At 45.6% G+C, this 24054-nt stretch overlaps 1 protein-coding gene across 28 annotated transcripts in view; it reads right to left on the reverse strand.

The window, feature by feature from the left end:
- Positions 1-24054, reverse strand: part of KIF1B (kinesin family member 1B) — a 160332-nt gene that overhangs the window by 61845 nt on the left and 74433 nt on the right. For 8 of the 28 annotated variants that reach the window (XM_075603520.1, XM_075603519.1, XM_075603531.1 and 5 more), the window contains exons 10-24: positions 23879-23896; positions 22040-22115; positions 21880-21958; positions 21123-21265; positions 19772-19807; positions 18204-18448; positions 13668-13747; positions 12886-12961; positions 12216-12266; positions 9375-9437; positions 8979-9058; positions 8754-8860; positions 6250-6333; positions 4621-4801; positions 2457-2529 (exon numbers count right to left, since the gene is read on the reverse strand). In XM_075603520.1, the coding sequence (XP_075459635.1) occupies positions 2457-2529; positions 4621-4801; positions 6250-6333; positions 8754-8860; positions 8979-9058; positions 9375-9437; positions 12216-12266; positions 12886-12961; positions 13668-13747; positions 18204-18448; positions 19772-19807; positions 21123-21265; positions 21880-21958; positions 22040-22115; positions 23879-23896 (1392 nt within the window). The remainder of the gene's footprint in view (positions 1-2456; positions 2530-4620; positions 4802-6249; positions 6334-8753; positions 8861-8978; positions 9059-9374; positions 9438-12215; positions 12267-12885; positions 12962-13667; positions 13748-18203; positions 18449-19771; positions 19808-21122; positions 21266-21879; positions 21959-22039; positions 22116-23878; positions 23897-24054) is intronic. The other 20 variants (XM_075603541.1, XM_075603532.1, XM_075603547.1 and 17 more) reach the window with 8 other exon arrangements.

The following is a 24054-nucleotide window of genomic DNA, read 5'->3' on the forward strand; positions in this document are numbered from 1 at the left end:
GACAGCCAGGAGGTAAGTAAACGCTGGTTAGTAGATGCAGTTTTTCAGACGCTGGTGTTTATGTTCTACTTCAGAAAGGAGCGGTGGTGGAAAGATTACATACTCAAGGAGAGATAGAACAAGGTGTTACAAAGTCTTTAGTACAGATTCCTGTGCAGAAAGAGCCCTGAGTGTGAGAACGAGAAGAGCGGTGATGGTTGGGAGTCACTGTGCATTAATAGTGTCGGAGAATACCACATGAGATACACTCCCATATCTGTCATTCTCCCTGCCTCAAATCGAATGGAAATTATTTTAAATAGTCAATAAACTGCACACACACGAGCCATCTCACTTCAAACCTCCAAAGCACATCCCATGGATACAACACAAATCTACGTGAGACTTTTATAGGCCAAGTCTGCAAGTAAAAACGCTCAGCTGTTTCTGATTTTCTGCTGTCCCCTTCACACACTTTAAGGGACTGATCTGCCCCTTTCCCCACATTCATACTGTCATCATTATGCTTGTGGTCTCACCATTCATTGATAACTATGGATAATTTCAGAGATCAGTCTGACACAATTCAATGTCATAAATGTATTCCATAACCAGGCACCTATACCGACGGGGACAGGCAGACCAGCGGGCACCACGATGCAGAAAGACAGAGAGGTCTGGAGGGGTTGCAAGACTCCCCCTTACAACTCTCTATGCTACTGCTAGACCGTTTGCCATCTAGGGGTTAACATACATAGCCTCGAGCATGCATTCACCACACCACGTGACCTGGTCTCTTAAGCAGAAAGATTTTTATAACATTTAAAATAGTGGGTTATAAGCTCTGTAGCATTGGTTAATTGGGGCTTCAACCCCAGTATTTTTTGTATTCCATAACCAGCCTGCTAACATACAATTCCTGGGATGACTAGCAGTAACCATTACGTCGTCCCCCCTCCCCCCAACACTCTAGACTATGCAGTGGCTACAGCATTTACTCCGTTATCTGCACAAGGTGGCCGCGCTGCAGCAAAAAGGGTAGTATTGCCTGATAATAGCTATACACAATGCCACAATATTAAAAAAAGATGAACTACAAATAGGGAAAATGTAATTAAAGAAAATATAAAATACAACTTTTGTTAGGCACCAAATTCCCTACACAGAGTTCAAAGTACCAATACAATCAAATCTGGGAATAAGGGGCACACAAGCCAATACATTCTCAAGAATTTGATGTAAAGATCCATTTCCCCCCTTTCTCAATACATGTAAAGATCCTTACTGAAAGGTGCTTTAAATGGAAGACTTTGAAGTACGACTTTCTCAGTTACAAAGCCAACCAATGCAAGACCGGATTATGCCTTCAGACTCCATCATCAATAAATGTTAGTGTGCTAGCCTACAGAGGCTTATGTTTTCCTTACGCTATGGCACATAACAAATATGAGATGGCATTTGGCAGTCATTAGCAATTCATCTCCAAGCACCAGTTCACTCAGACCATCAAAAGTTCAACAATCTCTCTGCTAGAAATAGCCAGACATTTTTTCCCCTGTGTGTCCAGAGGCTTTCTATTAGTGAATGAAAGGATGTGCGTACGGAATGTAACAGCTCATAGAACAGGCAGGCACAGAATGTGTCCGTCAGTCCTCGCAGTGAGGCAGAGAGAAAACGTACAGACTGCATGCAGCGGCAGGAGGAAAATGCATGCAGCGCACAACAGTGTATTACACTTCTGAGACTCACACACCAGAAAATCAACAGTGCAGGCAGAAAGGTGTAGAATGGGTTAATGGGGGGTGGGGGGGTGTCTCAATGCCTGTCCTCAAGACCACCCAACAGGTCAGGTTTTAAAGATATCCCAACTTCAGCACAGATGGCTCAATCAGTGTCACAGTCGAAGACTGAGCCTCTGATTGAGCCACCTGTGCTGAAGCAGGGATATCCTTAAAACCTGACTAGTTGGGGGGGGTCTTGAGGACTAGAGTTGAGAACCCCTTGGTTAATTAGTCCAGGGCAGAGGTAACCTGTGGTTGCTGAGAAATATGGGCACAGCTTGGTTCCAAGGGTCATTGTCCCCGTAACCACAATTAAGATCATAACCAAAAAGGAACAGCTCTATTATCAGCTATTAGGCCCATCACAGAACTGGATGCTCACAGGGAATAAACCCTATGCAAAGAAGCCAGCACACATCACAGGCAGTAACACTTACAGGACTGGGCTGTGCCAACAGCTTACTGTATAAGGGCATTTGCGTTAAGTAGATCATTTCACAGGACACAAACATTCAGCACGCTACACACAACATGCAATTATTTGCATGTAAACCTTGCACTAAGAGACCGCACAGAGCAGCATGTAGTCATTTCACAAGTAATAGGAGTAAAGAGTGTGAATACTGGCAGAATAATGTGAGCAGAAGGAGTTGAACCATTAACCTGTGTAAGGAATAAGGTGTCTGGTTCACTTACCAGTCGCTGCTGCTCCAAAAGGAGATCGGCCTCCTCTTTCTCCTTCTTGTATAAGATCTCCATCTCCTGAAGCCTAGAAGAGTAAAGTTAGCAATCATGAGCAGTGATAAAGGCCTAACACCGTACATACAAGTAAGAAATAAAGGCGTGCACTGCAAAAAGCCGGTATAAATAGCTGGACTAATAGCCATAAAAAAAATTTTTTTTATTGCAGTTGAAAAATTCACATCGTTCCAGCAGTCATTTCCGATGCGTTTCGTATCACTCTGACAAAATACCAATGCGGTACAAAACGCGTCAGAAATGACTGCTGGAACGATGTGAATTTTTCAACTGCAATAAAATCTTTTTTTTTTACGGCTATTAGTCCAGCTATTTATACCGGCTTTTTGCAGTGCACTGCTTATTTTTCTTACTTGTTCGTATTCATTCTCGGCTGGAGCATGCATCAACCAGGGTGGACATTGGCTGCACCGTGACACAGACACGGACATCCCAGGACCGAGTTGTTTCATACTTTGTCCTCCGTGCTATCATGGCCAGTGTGCGACAGTGGGATATATTTGGGGCTTTATAGTGGTGAGGATTGGGTTAACCGTCATCGCGTGTGTTTCTGCTGCTGGTTTTGCCCTCCCCCCCACTCTCCTCCTTTCTCCTACCGGTGTCATCGTCCAGACCATTATTGACCTGACATTTAAGCATACATCGCGCTGTGGTTGCATACATTGCGCAGTGGTTATATACCTCCTGGAGGGTCACACCAAACCTATTGCTTGCTACTACTGACTCTATACAGCTACTATGTTTCTTTCTATGATCTAGAACAGGGGTGTGCAAACTTTTTGCCCTGCGCCCCGCAAGTCCAGATCATCAAATGACGCCGCAGGGTCACGTGATGTCATGTGACCACGCGGTGTCATTAGACGCCGCGTTGTCCAAGCCGACTGAGTCACAGTAAGGGAAGTTGCAGAGGCCGCGCGCGGTCCCCCGGCATTCAATGTAAATGCCTTAGGGAAGAGCGCGGAGCCTCTGCAAACGCAGCACACCACCCAGAGCACTGGCTCGGGGATTACGTCCCACACTTCACCGAAACACCGTACACAGATATTTGTTTTAATGTTATAGTCTTGTAGTGGCCGATGTTAACACACGGGTGGCAAACTCCAGTCATCAAGGGCCACCAACAGGTCAGGTTTTAAGGATATTTCTGCTACAGCAGAGGTGGCTCAGTTGTTGACGGAGACACTGATTGAGCCACCTGTGCTGAAGCAGGGATATTCTTAAAACCTGGTGTGTTGTCGGACCTAGAGGACTGGAGTTGGCCACCACATGTTAATATTATAGCAAACAAGAACAAAATGATGTGTGTGTAAGAATAATTTTGCGCAGTTTAATTTAACACATGTGATGTAAGAGTTATACCGCAATTCTGGCACCTTGATTTAGGAGCCATTCCTCCCCGCGATTACCAGTAAAGAGAGCATCTCTTCTGCAGTAGGTTTTGCAAGGCACGTAGGTAACTGCACAAACCAGGCTTCCGCAATCAGCCCCTCCCGCAGCCAGTGATGCACGGGCAGAGCATCTTCTCATGCCGCACTACTGAGAAGTAGGTCTCATCACAAGACATTATTAGAACATTTGCTTTATTTAGCCGAAAGTTGAAGCGCCCGCCGTCTTGGGGGAACCCCCTCCCTCAGGTGAAATATTTACAGCAGTGTGTGCTTCAACTATCTGCTACATAAAGTCAATAATATAATGATGTCTTGTGATGAGACGTGTGTCTGAATAGTGCGGCACTAGAAGATTCCTTTGCCCAGCACGACTTGTTTTTCTTGTATAGTATTTTTTATTGAAAGCCTTACATGACGTATATTTGTCAACGTTTAAGATCATAAATGGTCAATATGTCTTTAGTGATAACAGGTTATTTTCCATGTGCAGATTGGTATGACTTCCGTAACAGTACTACTTTTGATGGCAGCAGTGGGATCCCAGCCATACAAAGCCAACATCAGCACATAAATGTACAACTCTACTGTCCCCCGAAAGGACAACGGATACAGGTACGATCAACTTTGATCTTTCCAGTGATGAAGGGTGGAAATGTCCTTTGGTACTAAACTCGTTACTTTGTTCCTCGCTACCCTCCCAGCATGCCCTTTACCTTTTCTCCATCTCCTGTTTCATATCAATGCCTTGTTTCTCCAGCAGCTCACGTTGGGCGAAGGTCCAGTCCACTGGCTCGGAAGGTGTCTCTGCAGTAGGCGTCTTCTCCCGCTCTGCCCGGGCCTGCTCGGGATGGTTGAAACGGAACACGTGGTTCTTTCCCATAATGATGCGATTCCCTGGAAAAAGACACACGGGGTTAAATGCCCCATTCTGTCACGTTCATATTACAGCAGGTAATATATAAGGCAGGGGTTCTCAACTCCAGACCCCCCCCCCCCCCCACCCTAAAGCAGGTCAGGTTTTCAGGATATCCCAGCTTCAGCACAGGTGGCTTAATCAGTCCCTGCTTCAGCACAAGTGGCACAATCTTTGACTGAGCCACCTGTGCTGAAGCAGGGATATCCTTAAAATCTGACCTGTTGGGAGGGCTCTTGAGGGCTGGAGTTGAGAACCCCTGTTATAAGGGGAGAAGCAGGAAAGGGATTCCTCTCAGGAATCAATGTGGGAAAGTACTACTCACAGGGAAAGCATCTGCCAGCACACAAACACTAACGTACAATGTGTGTTGTACCAGAAGAAAATATCTAGACACACACACACAAAATGAATGTATATCAATAGACCAGCAATCGCAATTCAAAGTCCCACCCAGCCATATATATATTGGAGCACTATTAAAGTATTAAGTATTAAAGATGCTGTTGCTTATGTCATTTCAAAAGTATGTTTCATAGCCGTGCAAATTTAGTGCCAGAAAAGGCCAACTGCAAAACCAGCGGTAACAAATCCACAGAATGGACATGAGTTATTTTTTAAATAAAGTACTGCCTGTGATATCACTGTGGAGTAATAGACCCCACGAAAATATTTACCATTAATGTACTGTAAGCTTCGTTCAAGTATTAAACTTTAAAAAGAACAAAAAAAAAGTATTTTTATTTAATAATGTGCAAAGGCCACCCCCCCTCCCAGTTAAACAGGATCAGGCTCTCATAACACTACTAGCACCTGCTTCAAGGAGCCATTCATGCTTTTCTAAAACTGTTTTTTTTTAACATTGGATTGAAGCGGAGAGTCTCCAAAGCGGAAACCCATATATTTCAGCTCTAGGGACCCCCTGCTTCCTGAGATACAGACCACCAAAGAAGGGGCCAGTATGTCGGTGAAGTTTAAAGCTCCGCGTCACGCGGGCCAATAGAAAGCCATACCGGATGACGTCCCGGCTTTCTTTTGGCTCACAGCGCGCGGGAGCTTTGAAACGCGAACTCTGCTAGCCGAGTGGAGCAGCTACCGGCATCTCCTACGGAGGTATCTCCGGAATCAGGGTTCCCCGGAGATGAAATTAATGGGGTTCAGCTCTGGAGACCCCCTACCTCAAAATCCTATGTAAAAAAAAAAATTAATAATAATAATAATTAAAAAAAACGCCAGCTTGGATTGCCGGTTTAATGAACCAAACACAAAAAACATTCTTCATCCGTGCAGTTTGTACACAAGCTTTTGTGACAAAAGTGCATTTAGGGGGAAAGTCTAAGAGCTAACCTGTACCTCACATTAATGTTAATTACAAATGTCTAATAAAATGGTCTCCATATCGGCTGCTATGTATGGAGATTGTCCTTACCAGAGCGCAGCTGCACTGGCTGCACAACTCGCTTCCCATTCACGTAAGTCTCCGACCTCTCACAGGGCTCCAAGGTCACAATCACTGAAAAGAAAATAGAAAGGCCCATCAAAATGTTATGGAGATAGCACCACTTGTCAATCTGGCACATAATCCATGTGAAACACACAGATACCCAGCAAGCTCTAAGAAACTCCAAAAATGAATATTTTTTGGAGTGCTACTGGGCGTGGCTAAATGTATACAACAAAAACAGAGAAGCCCAAAGCTACATCCAATATGACAAAAATACACAGCGAAATACCTATATATCTCTTGAAAAGGGTCATTTAGTTAAACCCTTTGGCCAATGCATTTTAAGTCTGCAAGCCACTTTCCAAGTAAGCAGGTCTTTTTAATGCAGCTGGTTGGGACAGATCCAATGCAATCATTCTTCCTCTAATTATAGAGGTAAATAAGAATTTTAATCAGCTAGTGTTAGGACCTGCAATATTTGGTCATACCTTGATGTGGCTTGCAGGCTTAAAATGCTTTGGCCAAAGGGTTTAGCTAAATGACCCGTTTTCAAGCGATATATAGGTATTTCACTGTGTATTTTTGTCATATTGGATGCAGCTTTGGGCTTCTCTGTTTTTTGTTATACACATAATCCATGTAGTAACAACGGAGGGAGAGGGAGTGGGGGGTATGATACCTTTTATTGGACCAACAAGTAGTTGATACGTTACAAGCTTTCCAACCTCTCAGAGTCAGGTTTACTTGATGGACTCAGAGAGGTTCGAAAGCTTGTAACATATCAACAGCTTGTCGGTCCAATAAAATATGTCATACCCCCCACTCCCTCTCCCTCCTTTGTTACTATATGGCAGAAAGGACCAACATGGCTCCCCACCCTTCTTTGCCTGTACATAATCTAGAAAAGGAACAGAGACTGAGACTCTGCTGCACACCGTGACCAAGAGAAGAAGTAGCAAATCGCAACTAAGCATTTACCAGGGATAATATCAGTCGACATAGCTACGGTAGACAACAGTTATTCTTACGCAACTTGACAATTACTCTTAAAGTGAGACTTTTACTTATGTGTCCTGTTAAAAAAAAACACGCAAGTCCCGTTGACGCTCATTATCTACTCAGGAGCTTAGTGTCCTCACGTTTAGCGGTCTGACCAATGATGGCAGGACCATGTTCCAAAACCTGTTTTACCGTGGAAGACTAAATGTAATGTAACAGGAACACTTCAAAGCATATCAACATTAAACAAATAGCTGACATACCTATATATCCCATCAACTACATTTAAACCATTTAAAAAACAAAATAGATTAGTAACCTTTGTTTATTTTTGTCCAAGATGTCCCCATAAAGCAGTAATCCCCCAAACCAACTAACCCCATACGTCTTCCTTACACGATTGGCACATTGGCGGGTCCTCCTATTGTCAGCTCCAGTTCCAAAGATTCTTAACAGTGACGTTACTGGTATTACCTCCCGGTTTTTAAAGGAGATTTCAACGGTTATCCAATAGGAAGCCACAACTGATAAGGTAGCGGCTTCCTCTTGGCCTATTTGGCAGACACGGGGTTTTCCCTAGAGCAGGGGCGCGCAAACTGGGAAGCGCAACATTTTCTAAGGGGGTCGCCGAACTGAGCCTCGTGCTTACCGAGGCCCCGCGCTTTCCACCACAACATTTAAACAGATTGTCGGGGGAGATCGCAGGCCCTCTATAACGCCCTTACCCGGCATCTTCTAATAGTTTGCACCCCCCTACCCAAGAGGGAGATTTAAACCAGGTAACTTCACTGCTAAGTATCACAGGTAAGTATTTCGAGAACTGCAGGGAACCCAGAACTCAAAATAGCACGGGTTCAGTTCCAGGGGCAACTCTGGTTCCCATTCTGTAAAATTATGTGTAAGGGGGATTGCAGCTTTCATTTTTCCAGTCTCCGTCACACTTTGTAGTAAAGTAAGGGGGGGGGGGGGGCTAAAGTGCCATTTTATTTTGATAGAAAGCCAACAAAGAGGAGGTTTCAATTGGTTTGCAGTCAAATCTTTGCGCTGCACCTTAGAATATGTTGAGAACATCCAAATCATTTCAAATTCTTCACACAAAAAAGGGTGGTGGATTAGCCTCCCAGCAGAGGTGATCGAGGGGGGAAAACAGTAAGGGAATTCAAACATGCTGGGAATAGACACTAGGCTATCCTAAATACAAAAGGACAAGAATCAAAAAAGGGTGAGAGGTTTTACAGTAGATGGGAAAATAGGCAGACACGGTGGGCCAATTCCTCCTTATCTGCCGTCACATTGTATGTTTCTATAAATGGTAAATTTAGCTTTGCAGCAGACAACTAACTACATTCTGTGACATAGCCACCCGCAAATAATGCCTGGTCTTCACATTTAAGGGAGCACCCTCTCCTCATGTCCGGTGTCCCCTTTAATAAGACATCTCTGTCCCGTGAGACTGCTTGGTCCGAAGGTAGCTGGGGACAAGCTTTTACCTTCCCGGTTGGGCTTCCTCTCGCTGCGGAATATGCAGTGCTCTTCCTTAATATGAGCTCCGCTCAGCACAATATCCTGACGCCTCTCCGTCTCCGTCTGACCCACCCTATGGACACGGAGAGAGCGGATTTCAAGGGTTACCGAAAATAATGGCAACAGAGACGTCCCTCGCGGACAACACATGAGCGGGGAGGCGAGGATTTGCATTGTGCGCTGGGCCTCACCTGGTGATTCCATCTTTAATGTAATACAGGAGGCACTCTGACATGAGAGGATCTTCATTAAGGTTGACGAGATGTGGAGTCTGCAACAAAAACATGATGTGAGCATGGGACCTTCAACTCCATTGCCACGCCCGAGTGTACACCAGCAGCTCGTAACACTTACAACAAAACATGTCATTTAAGATTTATTGGCAATCTGTGAAATCACAGTCATGCGTACAACATTAGCAGTACACCTACATAAAGAAGCGCTTTAACAGGGCAGGGAGAAAGGATACTCGCAAAGCTCTTTGAGGCATATCTTCTGGCACAGAAACCATCTACCGTCACACATACCTCTTCTGTAATATCTACGGCTGCGCTACTCTAAGAATGCACCGAATACACACAACAAACCTTCTTCGGGGAGAAGACCCCATAAGAGTCCGCAAACAGATCACAAGGGCTGGGTGAAAAAACCTATGTGACATCAGCCAGCACAAGAATGGGGCAGAGAGTCAAAGGGAGAGAAAACAAAAAAAGTGGACAGTGACACATGGAAGAAATAAAAATAGAGGTCAACACGAAGGCTGCAGCCACGTCAAGGCATAACCAAATTTGCAGGTCTTAATACTAAACTGTGAAACTTCTCTTATCTCTGTTGCAGGGAGAATGACTGCAGTGAGTCTGTCCATACAGCAACATAAAAAAACCTTCCCTACGTTAATAAGTGGGGAGGGGCGAGCTTAAACCCTGGGAGGAGGGGCCGCTAGCCTCCAAACAACTGATGCCAGTTGAAAATTGAAATGAACAAAAACCCCAACCCCAGCAAGCACAGACCCCAGAACCCACCATACACACACCTCAAAAGGAGTGCTATTAAGCGTGGCCAAATGTATAGAACAAAAGACAGAAAAGCCCAATGCTACATCCAATGTGACAAAATATATAGTAAATAGTATACAGTTAAATACTTCAATAATAATATTCTCATGAGTATGGAGAAGTTTCAGTTTTGTGTTAGGACCTGCAAATTTGGTTATGCCTTGACACGGCTTGCAGGCTTATAATGCTTTGGTCAAAGGGTTTAACTAAATGAACATTACTCATGAGAATATATATATATATATTTTGTTTTAATATATGGAGCCTTTGATTACCTTTATTGAAAACTAATTTCCTAAGCTGCCGATCGATTTGCTCTCCCACGATTCACTAAATGGCGGCCTTTCAGTTGCAATCAATCCTTCAGTCAGTGTAACTCAGCAGCTACAATGTATTCTCATATTATGAGAATGCCCTTCCCCTCAGTACCCGACTAGCACCCTCTCTATCCACCTTTAAGACCCACCTTAAGACACACTTGCTTAAAGAAGCATATGAATAGGACTGTGGCTATTCTGAACACATGGCACATAAAGCTTGGCCCCCTGCAGATGCACTTACCAGAACTCCCTCCTACTGTCTCTGTACGTTCTCCCTACCTACCAATTAGACTGTAAGCTCCTCGGAGCAGGGACTCCTCTTCCTTAATGTCTAAAGCACTTATTCCCATGATCTGTTATTTATATTATCTGTTATTTATTGGATTACCACATGTATTACTGCTGTGAAGCGCTATGTACATTAATGGCGCTATATAAATAAAGACATACAATACAATATTAATAAGGGAACATTATCTATTGTTACAGTTTGCAGCTCAAACTGCTGGGAATATTGGCAACACATTATCCCAACCAGGAAAGTGTTACAAAGATCTTGCACTGCTGGGGAGGTTGGTCAAAACCTGCTATAGAAATCAAAGGATGCTCAGGATATTAAAAGTCATTAAAATGGAATTAAGAGTTGGGGGGAAAATGCAGTAAGTATTATTTAATACTACAAAACTGTTTTTTTTTTTTTTTTTTTTTAAGGACATTGCTTGGATTCCTCCTTTAAGCCCTTAGTGATCAAGACAATACAAGTGTGGTTGTGGGAAAGGACTAATCTGTGCTAAAATTCATACTTTAAAATTAAGAGAGAGTAATATTTGATAATATTGAAGATCAATTCATTGTTTTACAGAATCTTTAATGGAATCTGTAATTGTGCTTATGTTGATAGACAAAATTAAATTCTCCCTCCCTTTGAAGCGCTTGCAATAAATATATTTTTACATAAGGTTTTATAGGCACTTTGGCAGTAAAAAAGGAAATGTATGAAAGAGAAGCCAAAAAGGTACAAATAAAAATGTACAGACCACGGCAAATACAGAGTAAAGAATGTTACAATATGTACTTAAGATGCATGTCATTGATTTATCTTAATTATTATTATTATTCAATAAAGGACAGTTGTTTGGTACTGCGGGGAGGAGGCAGCAGCAGTTGGTATGCAATGGGAAATAGTGTAATATATTCCTAAAACTACGCAGCATAAAATACACAGCACAGGGGCTCATTTTGCATATCTCTATATTTTTTCCCAGGCAGCTAGACGTTAAGGATCTAGTAACCTTCACTCCTACAGGTACCGATCTATATGCTGTTGTGTGGGTTAGCACAGGGGTACTCAACACCTGTCCTCAAGCCTCCTCCCCCCCTCCAACAGGTCATGTTTTCAGGATATCCCAGCTTCAGCACAGATGGCGCAATCAGAGGCTCGATTGAGCCCCCTGTGCTGAAAAAGGGAAAATAAAAGGGTATGCTGCACTCAACAATGAAAAAAATACATACAGTTTTACCGGTCGGTGCTGCTGGTTCAAGGAGTACCCCGTCAGGTATATTCCAGGGCAATACTAAGGAAAAGACGGATCCAACGCTCTACGGTTTTCTTAATGAAGCTCACTTATTGTGCCACACAACGTTTCGACCAATAGGTCTTTCTAAAGTGTCACTTGAGAAAGACCTATTGGTCGAAACGTTGTGTGGCACAATAAGTGAGCTTCATTAAGAAAACCGTAGAGCGTTGGATCCGTCTTTTCCTTACTGAAGCAGGGAAAGCCTGAACACCTGACCTGTTGGGGGTATGGGGACTTGAGGACTGGAGTTGAGCATCACTGGGTTAGCACACCTAAAGAAATGCAGCTAAGAGACACAAAAAGGAGGATAACTTCATGAGCCACGGAGGTAGCGGGTCACTACATGCGAGCACATCATTGTATAAAAGCAAGTTTCACAAAGCTTCTTAACCCTTTCACTGCTCTTTATGCCATCAGAAATCATTAGCAGTGAATGGGTGACAGACTTGGCTCATGAATTCAGCCTCAAAACAGACCTGATCTGTGGAAAATGCATCAAAATAGTCATCAAACCGCATGGAGGGCATCTGAAGGAGGATGCAGCCGCAGGAGAGAGCGAGGAAACAATGTACAACGTGGAATTGGACAGAAATAAAGGTGTGGAGAAGAAGCTAGAGAAAGGTTCAAGAGAATGCACCGGCACAAACGGTGTGTGGTAAGGGACATGGGAACAAGGCCACTCTCCAGGAATGGGAACGATGCAATACGCAGGCCTTGCACCGACCAGTGTCATCATCAGTTCATCATCATTGAATAATCATTGATTAGTAAGGGGCCAGGACAGCACTGCAAGTTATATGCTATAGACAAGACGTGCGTAGCAGACACATCCACATGTTTTCAGTAGAGGCTGTACTCTGAACCACTGAAAGAATGGGACGATCTGGTTAAATTACATTGTCTCCACCTGGATCTCAAGCCATCCCCCGCCCCCCCCCCCCCCCCCGACAGGTCAGGTTTCCAGGATATCCCAGCTTCAGCACAGGGGACTCAATCAGAGGCTCCGTTGAGACAGCAGGGACTGATTGAGCCACGTGTGCTGAAGCAGGATTAATATCCGGAAAACCTGACCTGTTGGGGGGCTTGAGGACTCGAGTTGAGAACTCCTGGTTTAAACCACGTTGAAGCTCTGGTCAGGCCACGTACCTTTTTTGGTGAGAAGACACCCAAGGTTCCACCGTCCTCTCGAATAGCGACTCCCATCTCGGCAAGCAAAGCCTCCCTGGGAAAAGGGACCACAGTATAAATATGATCTACATGAAACCAAGCTCGTCAGATTGCAATGATCTTGCTTGAGGTCAATTAGTGCAGGTCAGATTACAAGCTCTGTGCTGGAAGGTTTTTCACAATTAATGCATTAGTACGCTCACGTAGAGAGGGTTCTTGCCCGTGTGTGTGTCTTTACGTGTACACGTGTGTGTCATTTATTTATTTTACCCATGTGTGGTTGAAACCTATCCCAGCTTCATATTGCAAAGCCAGTACAACCAGCCTCTCGCTGACGACACCCAAAAGGTCGAAACAGCTGTCTGAGAGTAGGGTTACTGGCTATGCACTTTAACCCAGGCTGTGCTGAAAAACTGTAATGCATAAGCTTATAGGAGTCCATGTCAAAATGGATTTTAAGTAATAGGATCCCAGAATCCCTTGCTGCAGTGGAAGGACTGTATGCTAGGAGATGGAGAAATAAAATGCAATTAAAAAAAAAAAAAATTGCATGCTTTTAAACGTGCAAAGCATTCATGACTATACATTATGTCCAAGAACGATCATTAATATTTGTGCAATTAAACAAACCTAGAAAGGTATCATTTTGACAACTATTTATGTTTTGGCAGGTTCCCATGTTTGCCGTGACATGTTTTTAGGTCTGTGGAGGTAGTTTGTGAGCGAGCGTTTGGGGCCTTGACCAGCTGCACAGCCCTCACCTCTCCATGCGGATGGCCTCTGTTTTTCGTAGTTTCTCTTCCCAGGTCTCATTAAGCTCAGCAATAATCTTCTCAGATTCCTGGAGGTGTAAAAATAATAATAAGGTCGGTCAGTGCAGACACTGCGGCCCATCTCCAAAGACTGAAAACACACGGTCACCACCAGCCCTCAACTGGCTACTGTGAGAAAACTGTGCACTATACTGGACATGTCGGTTTCCCTCCAGCACACACCTTCCCTCGTGTGCACGGTTTGCCTATAGTGCACTATCATATATTGATGAACTCTCACACTGCCCTTGACTGCACTAATCACTGTGCACCAAAACACGATCTCTCAATTGAAGAACACATCCGTATTGAGGCATTTAGTAGCATCCTCGTTACCCCCATTGAATGGCTATGACTGGCTGCAGTGGAAGCACTGTATGCTAAGAGATAATGGGGAAAAGCAGGGTGGCAGACCTGTCAGACATGTGAAGTGACATACGTGGTATTTTTATTTGCTGTACACTGTACGGTGGAGGGTTTTTGTCCCTTTTTAAACGTATTTTGTGTCTGGTTATACCCACGTACGAGCTTCACACTGCAAAGCCAATCACACTGATGAGACCAAAAAGGTAAAAAGAAAGCTGTCTGTGAGTAGGTTTACGGACTTTGCACTTTTTTTTTAAACTTAGGCTGTGTAATACGGCAGTCATAAGCTTATAGGGGTCCATGTTAAAATGGACCAAAAGCAAAAAAGTGACAAATTGTCAATTTGTACATTGATGCAGTCAACTGATTTAGACACTACCCACACCAGAGTAACAGCAGCTGCAAATACCACATTGTATTTATATTGTGAAACAAACCACAAAAGTAATGACCACGTCTTGATCCCTGTGCTCTGAAGATATATTCAATGCATAAATATTTGGGGGGGGGATCTCACTTTGACATTTCTACAAAGTGTGTTATAACTCGGCCCTAACCACTGCAGCCGTGTAACTGCGAAGTCCTCCTTTCTTCCGTTAGGTACAAAAAGCAGAGTACTTTGTGTATTGCATGTTAATGATGTGGTCCTTTACACGATTAGGTGTGTGGATTGAAAAGAACAAAGCCATTAACAATATTCTTATCTTTAATCATTAAAAATGGACATCACATAGCGGAGTACTTGTACGTAAGTATACCTTTATTTACATAGCGCCATCCATGTACATAGCGCTTCCCAGCAGTAACACACGTTATAATAATATAACACATAGGGGGAGTGGGAATAAGGGCCAGGGTCATAAAAGTAACATTAGGAAAAGGGAGTCCCTGCCCAGAAGAGTTTATCATCTGAGTGGTAAGTAGGAAGAACGTGGAGAGATAGTAGGAAAGTGTTCTGGTAAAAATGTCTGCCACGGTCGATGTATGAGGTGTATATTATCAGCCACGGAGCTGCTAACCATATGCTTCATTAAAGAGGTGTGTTTTAAGATAGGTCTTAAAGGTGGATAGAGAGGGTGCTAGTCGGGTATTAAGGGGAAGGGCATTCCAGAGGTGTGGGGCAGTCAGTGAGAAAGGTTTAAGGCGGGAGAGGGCTTTATATACAAAGTGGGCAGAGAGAAGACATCCTTAGCAGAACGCAAGAGTCAGGACAGTGTATAGAGAGAAACTAGGGCTGAGATGTAAGGAGGAGTAGGAGTGTATAGCCTTAAAAGTGAGGAGGACCATTTTATGTGTAATACGGGATTTAATAGGAAGCCAGGAGAGGGATTTCAGGAGACAGATTTAGGAGAGAGTAAAGAGATTCTAGCAGCAGCGTTTAGGATAGATTGTAAGGCTTCGTCCCCTGTGGCTGCGCGCATGACGACGTGCGCAGTGCACACAAGGTACGGCCCCCTATGGGCTCCAGTACCTGCCTGAGTGCGACTGCACGATGTGCGATGCGTGACCGCCTTTGCCAAAAGACAAGAATTTTGGCGCGGCGCAGCAATGGCCACATAACGGCGGCGGTTCAGCCAATGAGGGTGAACCAGCCGCGTGACGTCATGGCCGTGGCGCCCCCTGGGTCGCGAGTGATTTGAAATTTATCAGATCGCTCGGCTGGAGGGGGAGAGCGCCGGGAGGCCGTAGCCTTTGGTTCCGCTGCGTCCAGCGGCGCGCACACGTTACTCACCAGCAGGGGTATCCTCCCAAGCCGGTCCCAGGCCCCCCTCGCTGCACGGCTCACTACGTGCTGTGACGCGTCAGCCACTAGGGGATGCAAGAGAATTGCGATCCCGAGCGGTGACGCGTCGCGCTGGTGAGCCAATCAGCGCCGGGTCTGGAGTTAGAGGCAGCTTCCCCCACCACCAAAAGGTAGGAGGGGGGGGGGGTGGGAGTGCGTGTGTGTATATGTGTATGTATGTATGTATGTGTGTGTGTATGTGTGTGTGTGTGTGTGGGGACGGGACGGATGACCGACAGGGGAGGGGGGGACAGCACGGAGAGCCCTCTGCTCAAACCACGCCCCCCCCCCCCAGCTCCCGCTCCCTACAGACCGCATATAGCGGTCAAGTGCCTCTCCACGCGCCGCCTGTCTGCAGTGCGGGCGCGTGGTCTGAGGCAGCGGGGCCTTAGGGAGACCGGTGAGAAGCCGGAGGGCCGGAAAGCAGAAGGTTCCCATAGTCGAGACAGGAGAGAATGAGGGCCTGCGTTAGAGTTTTAGCCGTATAGGGACAGAGGAAAGGGTGAATGCAAAATCACGGAGTAAAACACAACAGGTTTTAGCTACATTGTAAACGCAGAAGAGAATGTGATAGAGGCGGCAAATGTACTTCCACTTTATTGCAAGTTAGACATATGTAGCAACCTGTTGGGTGTCCTCAGTGTTGGAGGGGCATTGTATGCAACACTTTAAAACAGGTTTACAATGTTTTATGGAGTTACAAAAGCAATAAGGTACTTGATTGCATCTCCATCCTAACAAGCTTCAGAACCTCTTAGCAATGCTTGTTTTTACTTCAGGCACTGCAGTGGTGTGATCAGAGCTGTATGAATAGGAAAACTAATGAGCAAGAAGAGGTCTTTCTTTGTCTCTTGCATACGAATGTAATGTGCAGGACCCAGAGCAGCTTATAGGCCGCATACAATAGAAGAACTGTTTAGACTTAAAGAATGGAAAGGCTCTGTCCTGTTCCACTGGGGGAGGGGGGTGTGTGTGAGATGGGGGGCAGGGGGGGGGAGAGAGGGGAGGTTAGGTCAGAGCATCCTCTTTCCTGCTTTTGCTACCATGGAGATCTTACTGCCATCTACACCCTCTCCAGATAACCTCTCCTCTGAATAACATCATTAAAATACAAACCGCAAACAAAAACCTGTACCACATTACTACCAAAGCAATGACAACGGATTACTGTCTCCCAGCGCAATGAGGAATCGCCTACTCTACTATTCTGCCGCGGTGACGGCGCAAGGTGAAGCCTGTGAATCTGATGAGAAACTCATGTTTCTACACACAGTAGCTGTAAAGCCCTACAGAGCAGGAAACACCTCAATCACAGAGCCCGGAGAAGATTTGCTAAATGACCTTGAGAAGATGCATACCACCTGCTTCATAGCTACATATAATATTCATAAAACAGATACAAAGAAAGAGCGTGAGGATACACGCAAAAAGAAGAATTGGCAGAGGCACAAACACCCAGAAATCAGACTACATGTGTAAATTAAATGGAACCACTGTTCTGTCCCCTGTTCTAACCGGATAGTAGTACTAGCAGTTACTCTAAGCATATCCAGAAGTGGGGCAGCCAACACCAGTCCTCAAGGGGCACCAACAGCTCAGGTTTTAAGGATATCCCAGCTTCAGCACAGCGGCTCAATCAGTCCTTGCTTCAGCACAGAAGGCACAATCAATCCCTCTTCAGCACAGGCGGCTCAATCAGTCCCGGCTGCAGCACAGATGGCTCAGAGGATCAGTCTTTGAAAGAGCCTCTGATTGGGCCACCTCTGCTGGAGCTGCGAGTTCCTGAAAACCTGACCTGTTGGGGCTATTGAGGACTGGAGTTGAGCACCCCTGGTTTAGCACACATTTACTCCCATTCATTTGAATGAGAGCAAAGCCATGCTAATGCTTAGCACCCTTTTGTGGATCTAGGCCGTAATATCGAAGATGCACAATCCATAACATACAGAGCTACTTGATTGCTACAGTATGATAATACAAAGGATGCTGTATTTTTATGAAATAGTTAATTTTATTCTACATATGGGTGGGCAACTCCAATCCTCAAGGGCCACCAACAGGTTAGGTGTTCAGGATATCCCTTCTTCAGCACAGTTTGCTCAATCAGTGGCTCAGTCAATGACATAGCCTCCTGTGCTGAAGCTGGGATATCCTGAACACATAACATCTTGGTGGCCCTTGAAGACTGGAGTTGGCCAGCCCTGATCTAGAAGTAACTCGGGGGGACAAGGAGGAGATGGAAATCAGCTGCTTGCTCCATGGGTGTCACATGTAAAAAAGGACAAGGTGTGTGATAGTGTGCTGAACGTACTCCTTCCTAAAGAAGCCTCACTTACCTTAAGGCGCTCGATGGCCTCCTCCCCACCGGGCGTCGACATGATTCTCTCCTGGATGCTAGTCACAGACGTCAACCCCACCTGACTATTGAGGGAACAGGAGGATGGGGAAGACGCCAGGGAACCCATGGACGCTGTGGAGAAATGGCCAGGGCGTTGGTTCTCATTGGCTAGCAAGTATTTATTCTTTAGGTTCTGGTTATCGTTCACGTCGGAGAGAGCGAGGCACGCCACAGAAGGGAGAGCTGGAGACAGGAGAAAAGAGGGAAGCCAGGGAGACAAGGGGAAGAGGACAAAAAGACAGGGAAGGAAAGAGCGGTGAGAGACAGGACAGAAAGCTCGCACCAACATCACATACTTCTATATGGCAGCTCAAAAAGCACTAGCACGGGAAAGGAACACGTGAGGAAGAGCAGCAGAGATGGGAGTGGTAGAAGAACAGATCAGATTGGGGATGAATAGTGAATTGCATTCATTTAAAAAACGTGGGTTCCCACTATTTCCTGTACAAGCTGACATCTACGTGTACGGATCAACCTCGGAGATGGGAGTCCTGTCCAGCAGTTAAGGGGTTACCCACCCTTCTTGCAGCAAATGGAGCAAGGTTTGTTTTATCTACTGAATGTGAATGGCGCTATAACACAGAATATCATAACGTATCCCACCGTAACGCGCCAGCGGAAGAGATAACAACCCCCCGACACTACATTGGTATATCTCGTGGTTTCTCTGCAAGCAGAGCAAACCTCAGTGTCACTTTTAGCTAATCCTTCTGCTGCTGAGAGGACATCAAACAGAAAGCAAAATCAGGCCATTCAGCAGCAAACGTGTGTAAACTAGCGTGAGAACAGGCGGAAACCAGAGCGATCGGAGGGTAAAGTGAGCGGAGTAGCTGTATTACCTATTAGAGCGGAGTGCACTCAAGATCTTAAAGCAGCCATGCTACTTATTAAACCATGGTTACAGTGTTGCCTACGGATCTTACAGGGTCTAGGTAGGCGACACTGCCGCTTTAATATTGCCACCCTGCCTTTTCTGCCATGACCCCACCACGGCTCTTAAGCCGAACATGCAAATGCTGCTCCTGCGGTGCTGCGATTGTTCCAAGCAAAAAGGCAGTGAAAATCCCAGCTCAAAGCACCAAAGCAGCCCCCCATTCCTGTTGAACTAATGCCAGGAAATCTCAGACAGATCCTTGCCATACATATCAAGCAAGGGACATGCGGACCGCGAGTGGTTGCGGTATTGTAATGTAAACCACATGTTTGACAACACATGAACTAGAAATTTAAATGGATCCAAGCAAGTAGCTGTGAAATGGGTCAGTGTGACATCTCCATCGACCAACCACACGGGGCAGGCAAGAGAACATATTGTAGGTTAAAAACCAGATGACCCATAATGGCATCTGTCTGGTTTCCACTAGATTCCAATACATCCACCACCCTCGCTCCACCATTGTGTCTGGGATTTCCATGCAGCCTCTGCTGACATGCACACTTCAGAAACAAGCTGATCAGTAGGCTGAAGGCAAAGCGGAAGAAAGGAAGGATTAATGTCATACACACATTTGATTCCTGGATAATTGTCTCCAATTGTATCAACTGGACGAAGGCGGGAAGGAAAACACAAGATGGGAGGAGGGTGGGTCAAAATGGGTAAACACGTACTACTGTTGATAGGCCTCTAATCTTTAAAGCAGCGGTGGCCAACTCCAGTCCTCAAGGGCCACCACCAGGTCAGGGTTTAAGGCTATCCCTGCTTCAGCACAGGTGGATCAATCAGTGGCTCAGTGAGGTGGTGGCCCTTGAGGACTGGAGTTGGCCACCGCTGCTTTAGGGCCCGGATGTGAAATTTATTTTTGAAGTTTTACTGGTTTAAAGCAGCTGCTCCCTCTAACCGACAACCCAACCTATACAGAGTATGAACTGGGGGGGTCTCTGAATTCGGGGGGGTCTACTCAAGATACTGACCTGTGACATTACCGGTATTACTTCCAGGTTTTAAGGTGATTTAAGCAGCTGGCCGATAGGAAACCACAAGCAATGATATCCTGAGGTTTGGAAGCTATTTTGTTTCCCTAAGTAGGGAGATTTAAACTCTGTAACTTCACAGGTAAGTATCTCAGGAACTGGGGGAACCTGAAAAAAGCCTGCTTCAGCGCAGGGGTACCCACATTCCCAATCTGTACACAAAATGTGGGGGTTTGTGAATTGCTGCTTCGATAAGTGTTTTTTTTTTTTGTTTTTTTTAAACGAGGATGTTGACATGACAGATCGCAAATCTGAAACTTTTTGGACAGTACAAAAAAATGGATTAAGTAACAAGACCAGGTAAAGTTATAGCTAAAATTAGAAACGGAGAGAAATATGAAGTGCTGCTGGTAATTTATTTGGGCACTGAAGGTCCTTTGCAAATTAAAAAAATAAATAGAAGAATTGTAGGTTAAATAAAGATTGGAAACACAAGTAGTTGTGAATAAAGAAAGCCAATTAGGAAAGACAATATATGATGATTCAGGTTGCATAAACAAACATAGAAAACCTGTCGGACATTAGACAGCAGGAGCCTGTCCTGGCTGTACCAGCAAGCAGGGTCTGCCCCCCGTGCATCCATACCACCCTGTCCCCCGCGTACCCATACCACCCTCTGCCCCACACAGCACTCTCTGCACCACACACACACCACTCTGCACCACACACACACACACACACACCACTCTGCACCACACACACACACACACACACACACACACACACACCACTCTGCGCACCACACACACACCACCACTCTGCACCACACCCACACACACACACCACTCTGCACCACACACACACACCACTCTGCACCACACACACACACACACCACTCTGCACCACACGTACTCCACCACTCTCAGTTCCATGAGCCACTACTTACTGTCAAAGATATCCCCCAAGCCCTGCGCACGCAGCAGCTCTTTCAGTCGCGTTACTTCATCTTTCAGTTCCCGCACCAGTTTGTTGTTGGGGTCCTCGTTTATAATGGCATTGCACTTGATCTGCTTTGCACGGTCTGCGTACCTGCAAATAGACAAATGCCCAAGACTCATTTCTCTGGAGGAACCAATCTTATCCTCCAAACTCTGCATCTTGCACAGCTGCACCGGGAGAAATGGCGCTGAACCAGAGACATAGTTAGACAGTTCGCTTTAGTTTAATATGACCCTGCAGGGCCGGCTGGGAGTTTGGCTGGGATTAGTGCCAGGGGAGAGTGCGGGGCCGCTTATTTCTTCTCCTCCAGGTACGTTGCGATGTCTTCAAGTACTATGATGTCATGTCGCGTAGTCACCAGGAGAAGATGCCGGAGATGAGGAAATGCTGAAGCCTAGAGGAAAAGTGCAACCCCCTCACCCCCCACCATCATCGGTCTAAATGTTATGGGGGAGAACGCGGGGCCTCTGCAAGTGCAGGGCTCGGTGCGACCGCACAGATAGCACTGTGACCATGTGGACTATATTATAGTCTGGGCACCCTATCTGTACTTGTGTCTGCACGCACAACCTTACATGGTGTAAGATTGCTTAGCTTCACAAGTGATCTTTCTGTATAATGTTTCTCACTGTAAAAAGAACATGAAACAAAATAAGCCAGGTTCTGTGTGTTAAGAAGAAATGATTCAAGCTGCAGTTCTTCACCTTAGGGTGCTCAAAGTCTCATCATAGTTTATGTCAGCTGGACTCAGAGCTGCAACCATCGCAGTCCTAGAATTGCCACCTGAAACAGAAGACCAGAATAAGCCACTCCTTCATACGTTGGGGGTCTTGCAACTATAACCGTACAAAAGGCGTTCTGTACCCAAGTTCTCACGAAGAAGCCACGTCAGTACGGAATCTCGGTAGGGAATGAAGTCCGTCTTTTTCTTCTTTTTGCTCTGAAAAATAAAAACCAAAGTGTTATCTGGGGAAAAGGTAACACGAACACACACACACGAACACACACACGAACAAACACACGAACACAAACACCTTTTCCCATATAAAGAATGTCGCGACCTAGAGCAGGGGTGGCCAACGTCTGTCCTCATGGGTCACCAACAGGGCAGGTTTTTAGGATATCCCTGCTTCAGCACCGGTGGCTCAATCAAAATGACAGCCACCTGTGCTGAAGCAGGGACATCCTAAAAACCTGCCCTGTTGGTGGCCCTTGCAGACAGTAGTTGGCCACCCTAGCCTGGAGTCTAATATTTTGCCTCCCTCCATGGCCATGTAGAACCCAGTGACTTGGAACGGCGCTAAAACAGCAATTATAATGTGAAAAAATAATAATAGAATTATAAGGTGTAGCTAAAATATTCTCAACCTTCACAGGGAATATGTACTGATTCCCTTACAAGTAGTTAGGATCCAGGGTAGGAAGGGAGCGATGGCATCAGGAACACCCAGAACGAGAAAAGTAAAAAATAATAGTGCAACAAGTTAACTAAAAAGTGGTCAGCAATGGGAAACTTGGCTCTAATAGATGGCCTACTTACAACAAGTAAGGTAAAAAACAGCAAGTGGTAAGAGATGGTTCTTGGGGACTCCAACTCGCAGTGACAGCTAGATGTAACAGCAGCACACAACAGCAAACACTGGTAATGGGCTAGATGGTATGTTCTCAGGAGCAAGCTGTTGCATACAGCGAAACGCGTTGAGCCGAGTAGCAGCACAGCTGAACCACAGTCTGGATAGCTGTTCCATCTCCGAAGGCACAGTGTCGGCACTGCGATCCCACCGTCCCTTCTCCCATCCGCTCCAGCCGGAAGTCGTCAGTCCAAGGCCCGGATGTGACGTCAGACGCTCTCCACCCGCGACCGGACGAGGGGGCACCCTCGTGGAGGGATACTGAGGGGACTGGAGTTACTACTTCTCGAGTACCGACCAACTGCCTCAAGTAAAACATTACGTGAACCCGATCCTATGTTACATTGTGAGTACATGTTCTATGTGCTTTTACTCATAAAGTTTGGTGTTTTTTCTGGTCAACACTATGGTTTCTCCCTGTTTTTGCATGAATTCGACTGCATGTATCTGACTGCGAGTTGAAATCTTCACGAACATACCATCTAGCCCATTACCAGTGTTTGCTGTTGTGTGCTGCTGTTACATCTACCTGTCACTGCGAGTTGGAGTCCCCAAGAACCATCTCTTACCACTTGCTGTTTTTTACCTTACTTGTTGTAAGTAGGCCATCTATTAGAGCCAAGTTTCCCATTGCTGACCACTTTTTAGTTAACTTGTTGCACTATTATTTTTTACTTTTCTCGTTCTGGGTGTTCCTGATGCCATCGCTCCCTTCCTACCCTGGATCCCTCCATGGCCAGACAGGCTTTCTGGGACAGTGATAACATTAACTTGCAGGTCATTGCCAGATCTTTTCAGCCCAGGCTCACATATTCAGGAAAGAAAGAATGGCTTTGTGGCTGAAGCAGCAGCTGCTGTGGCGCGGGTTCCTTGCTGGCGTATCTTTTTAAGGTCCGTGCTCATTGTACAGTACGGCACAAACTGTCGGAAATGTGATTGTATGTAAATGCGGGCACACAGCCAGACCTTACCCGACCTTAACGGAATAAAGTGGGGATAAATAGGTTTCTACTGATGTCTGAACGTGCATTTGCCATACAAATGTACACATCCATCGCTGTGCAAACCCTACCTTGCTGGGGCAATTATCCTGATATGGCAGCATGGGAGAAAGAAAGGGAAGGGAGCAGACACACAGAATGTTACAAACTTCTCAGCACCACTGAAGGAGAGAAACGGGGGCTTGGTGGGGGGGGGGGGTAATTTTGCTGCCTGTTCCTGCACTGAAGAGGAGGAACAAAGGGGACT

This window comes from Ascaphus truei, chromosome 6 (assembly GCF_040206685.1).
Source record: "Ascaphus truei isolate aAscTru1 chromosome 6, aAscTru1.hap1, whole genome shotgun sequence".
NCBI classification, from domain to species: domain Eukaryota; kingdom Metazoa; phylum Chordata; class Amphibia; order Anura; family Ascaphidae; genus Ascaphus; species Ascaphus truei.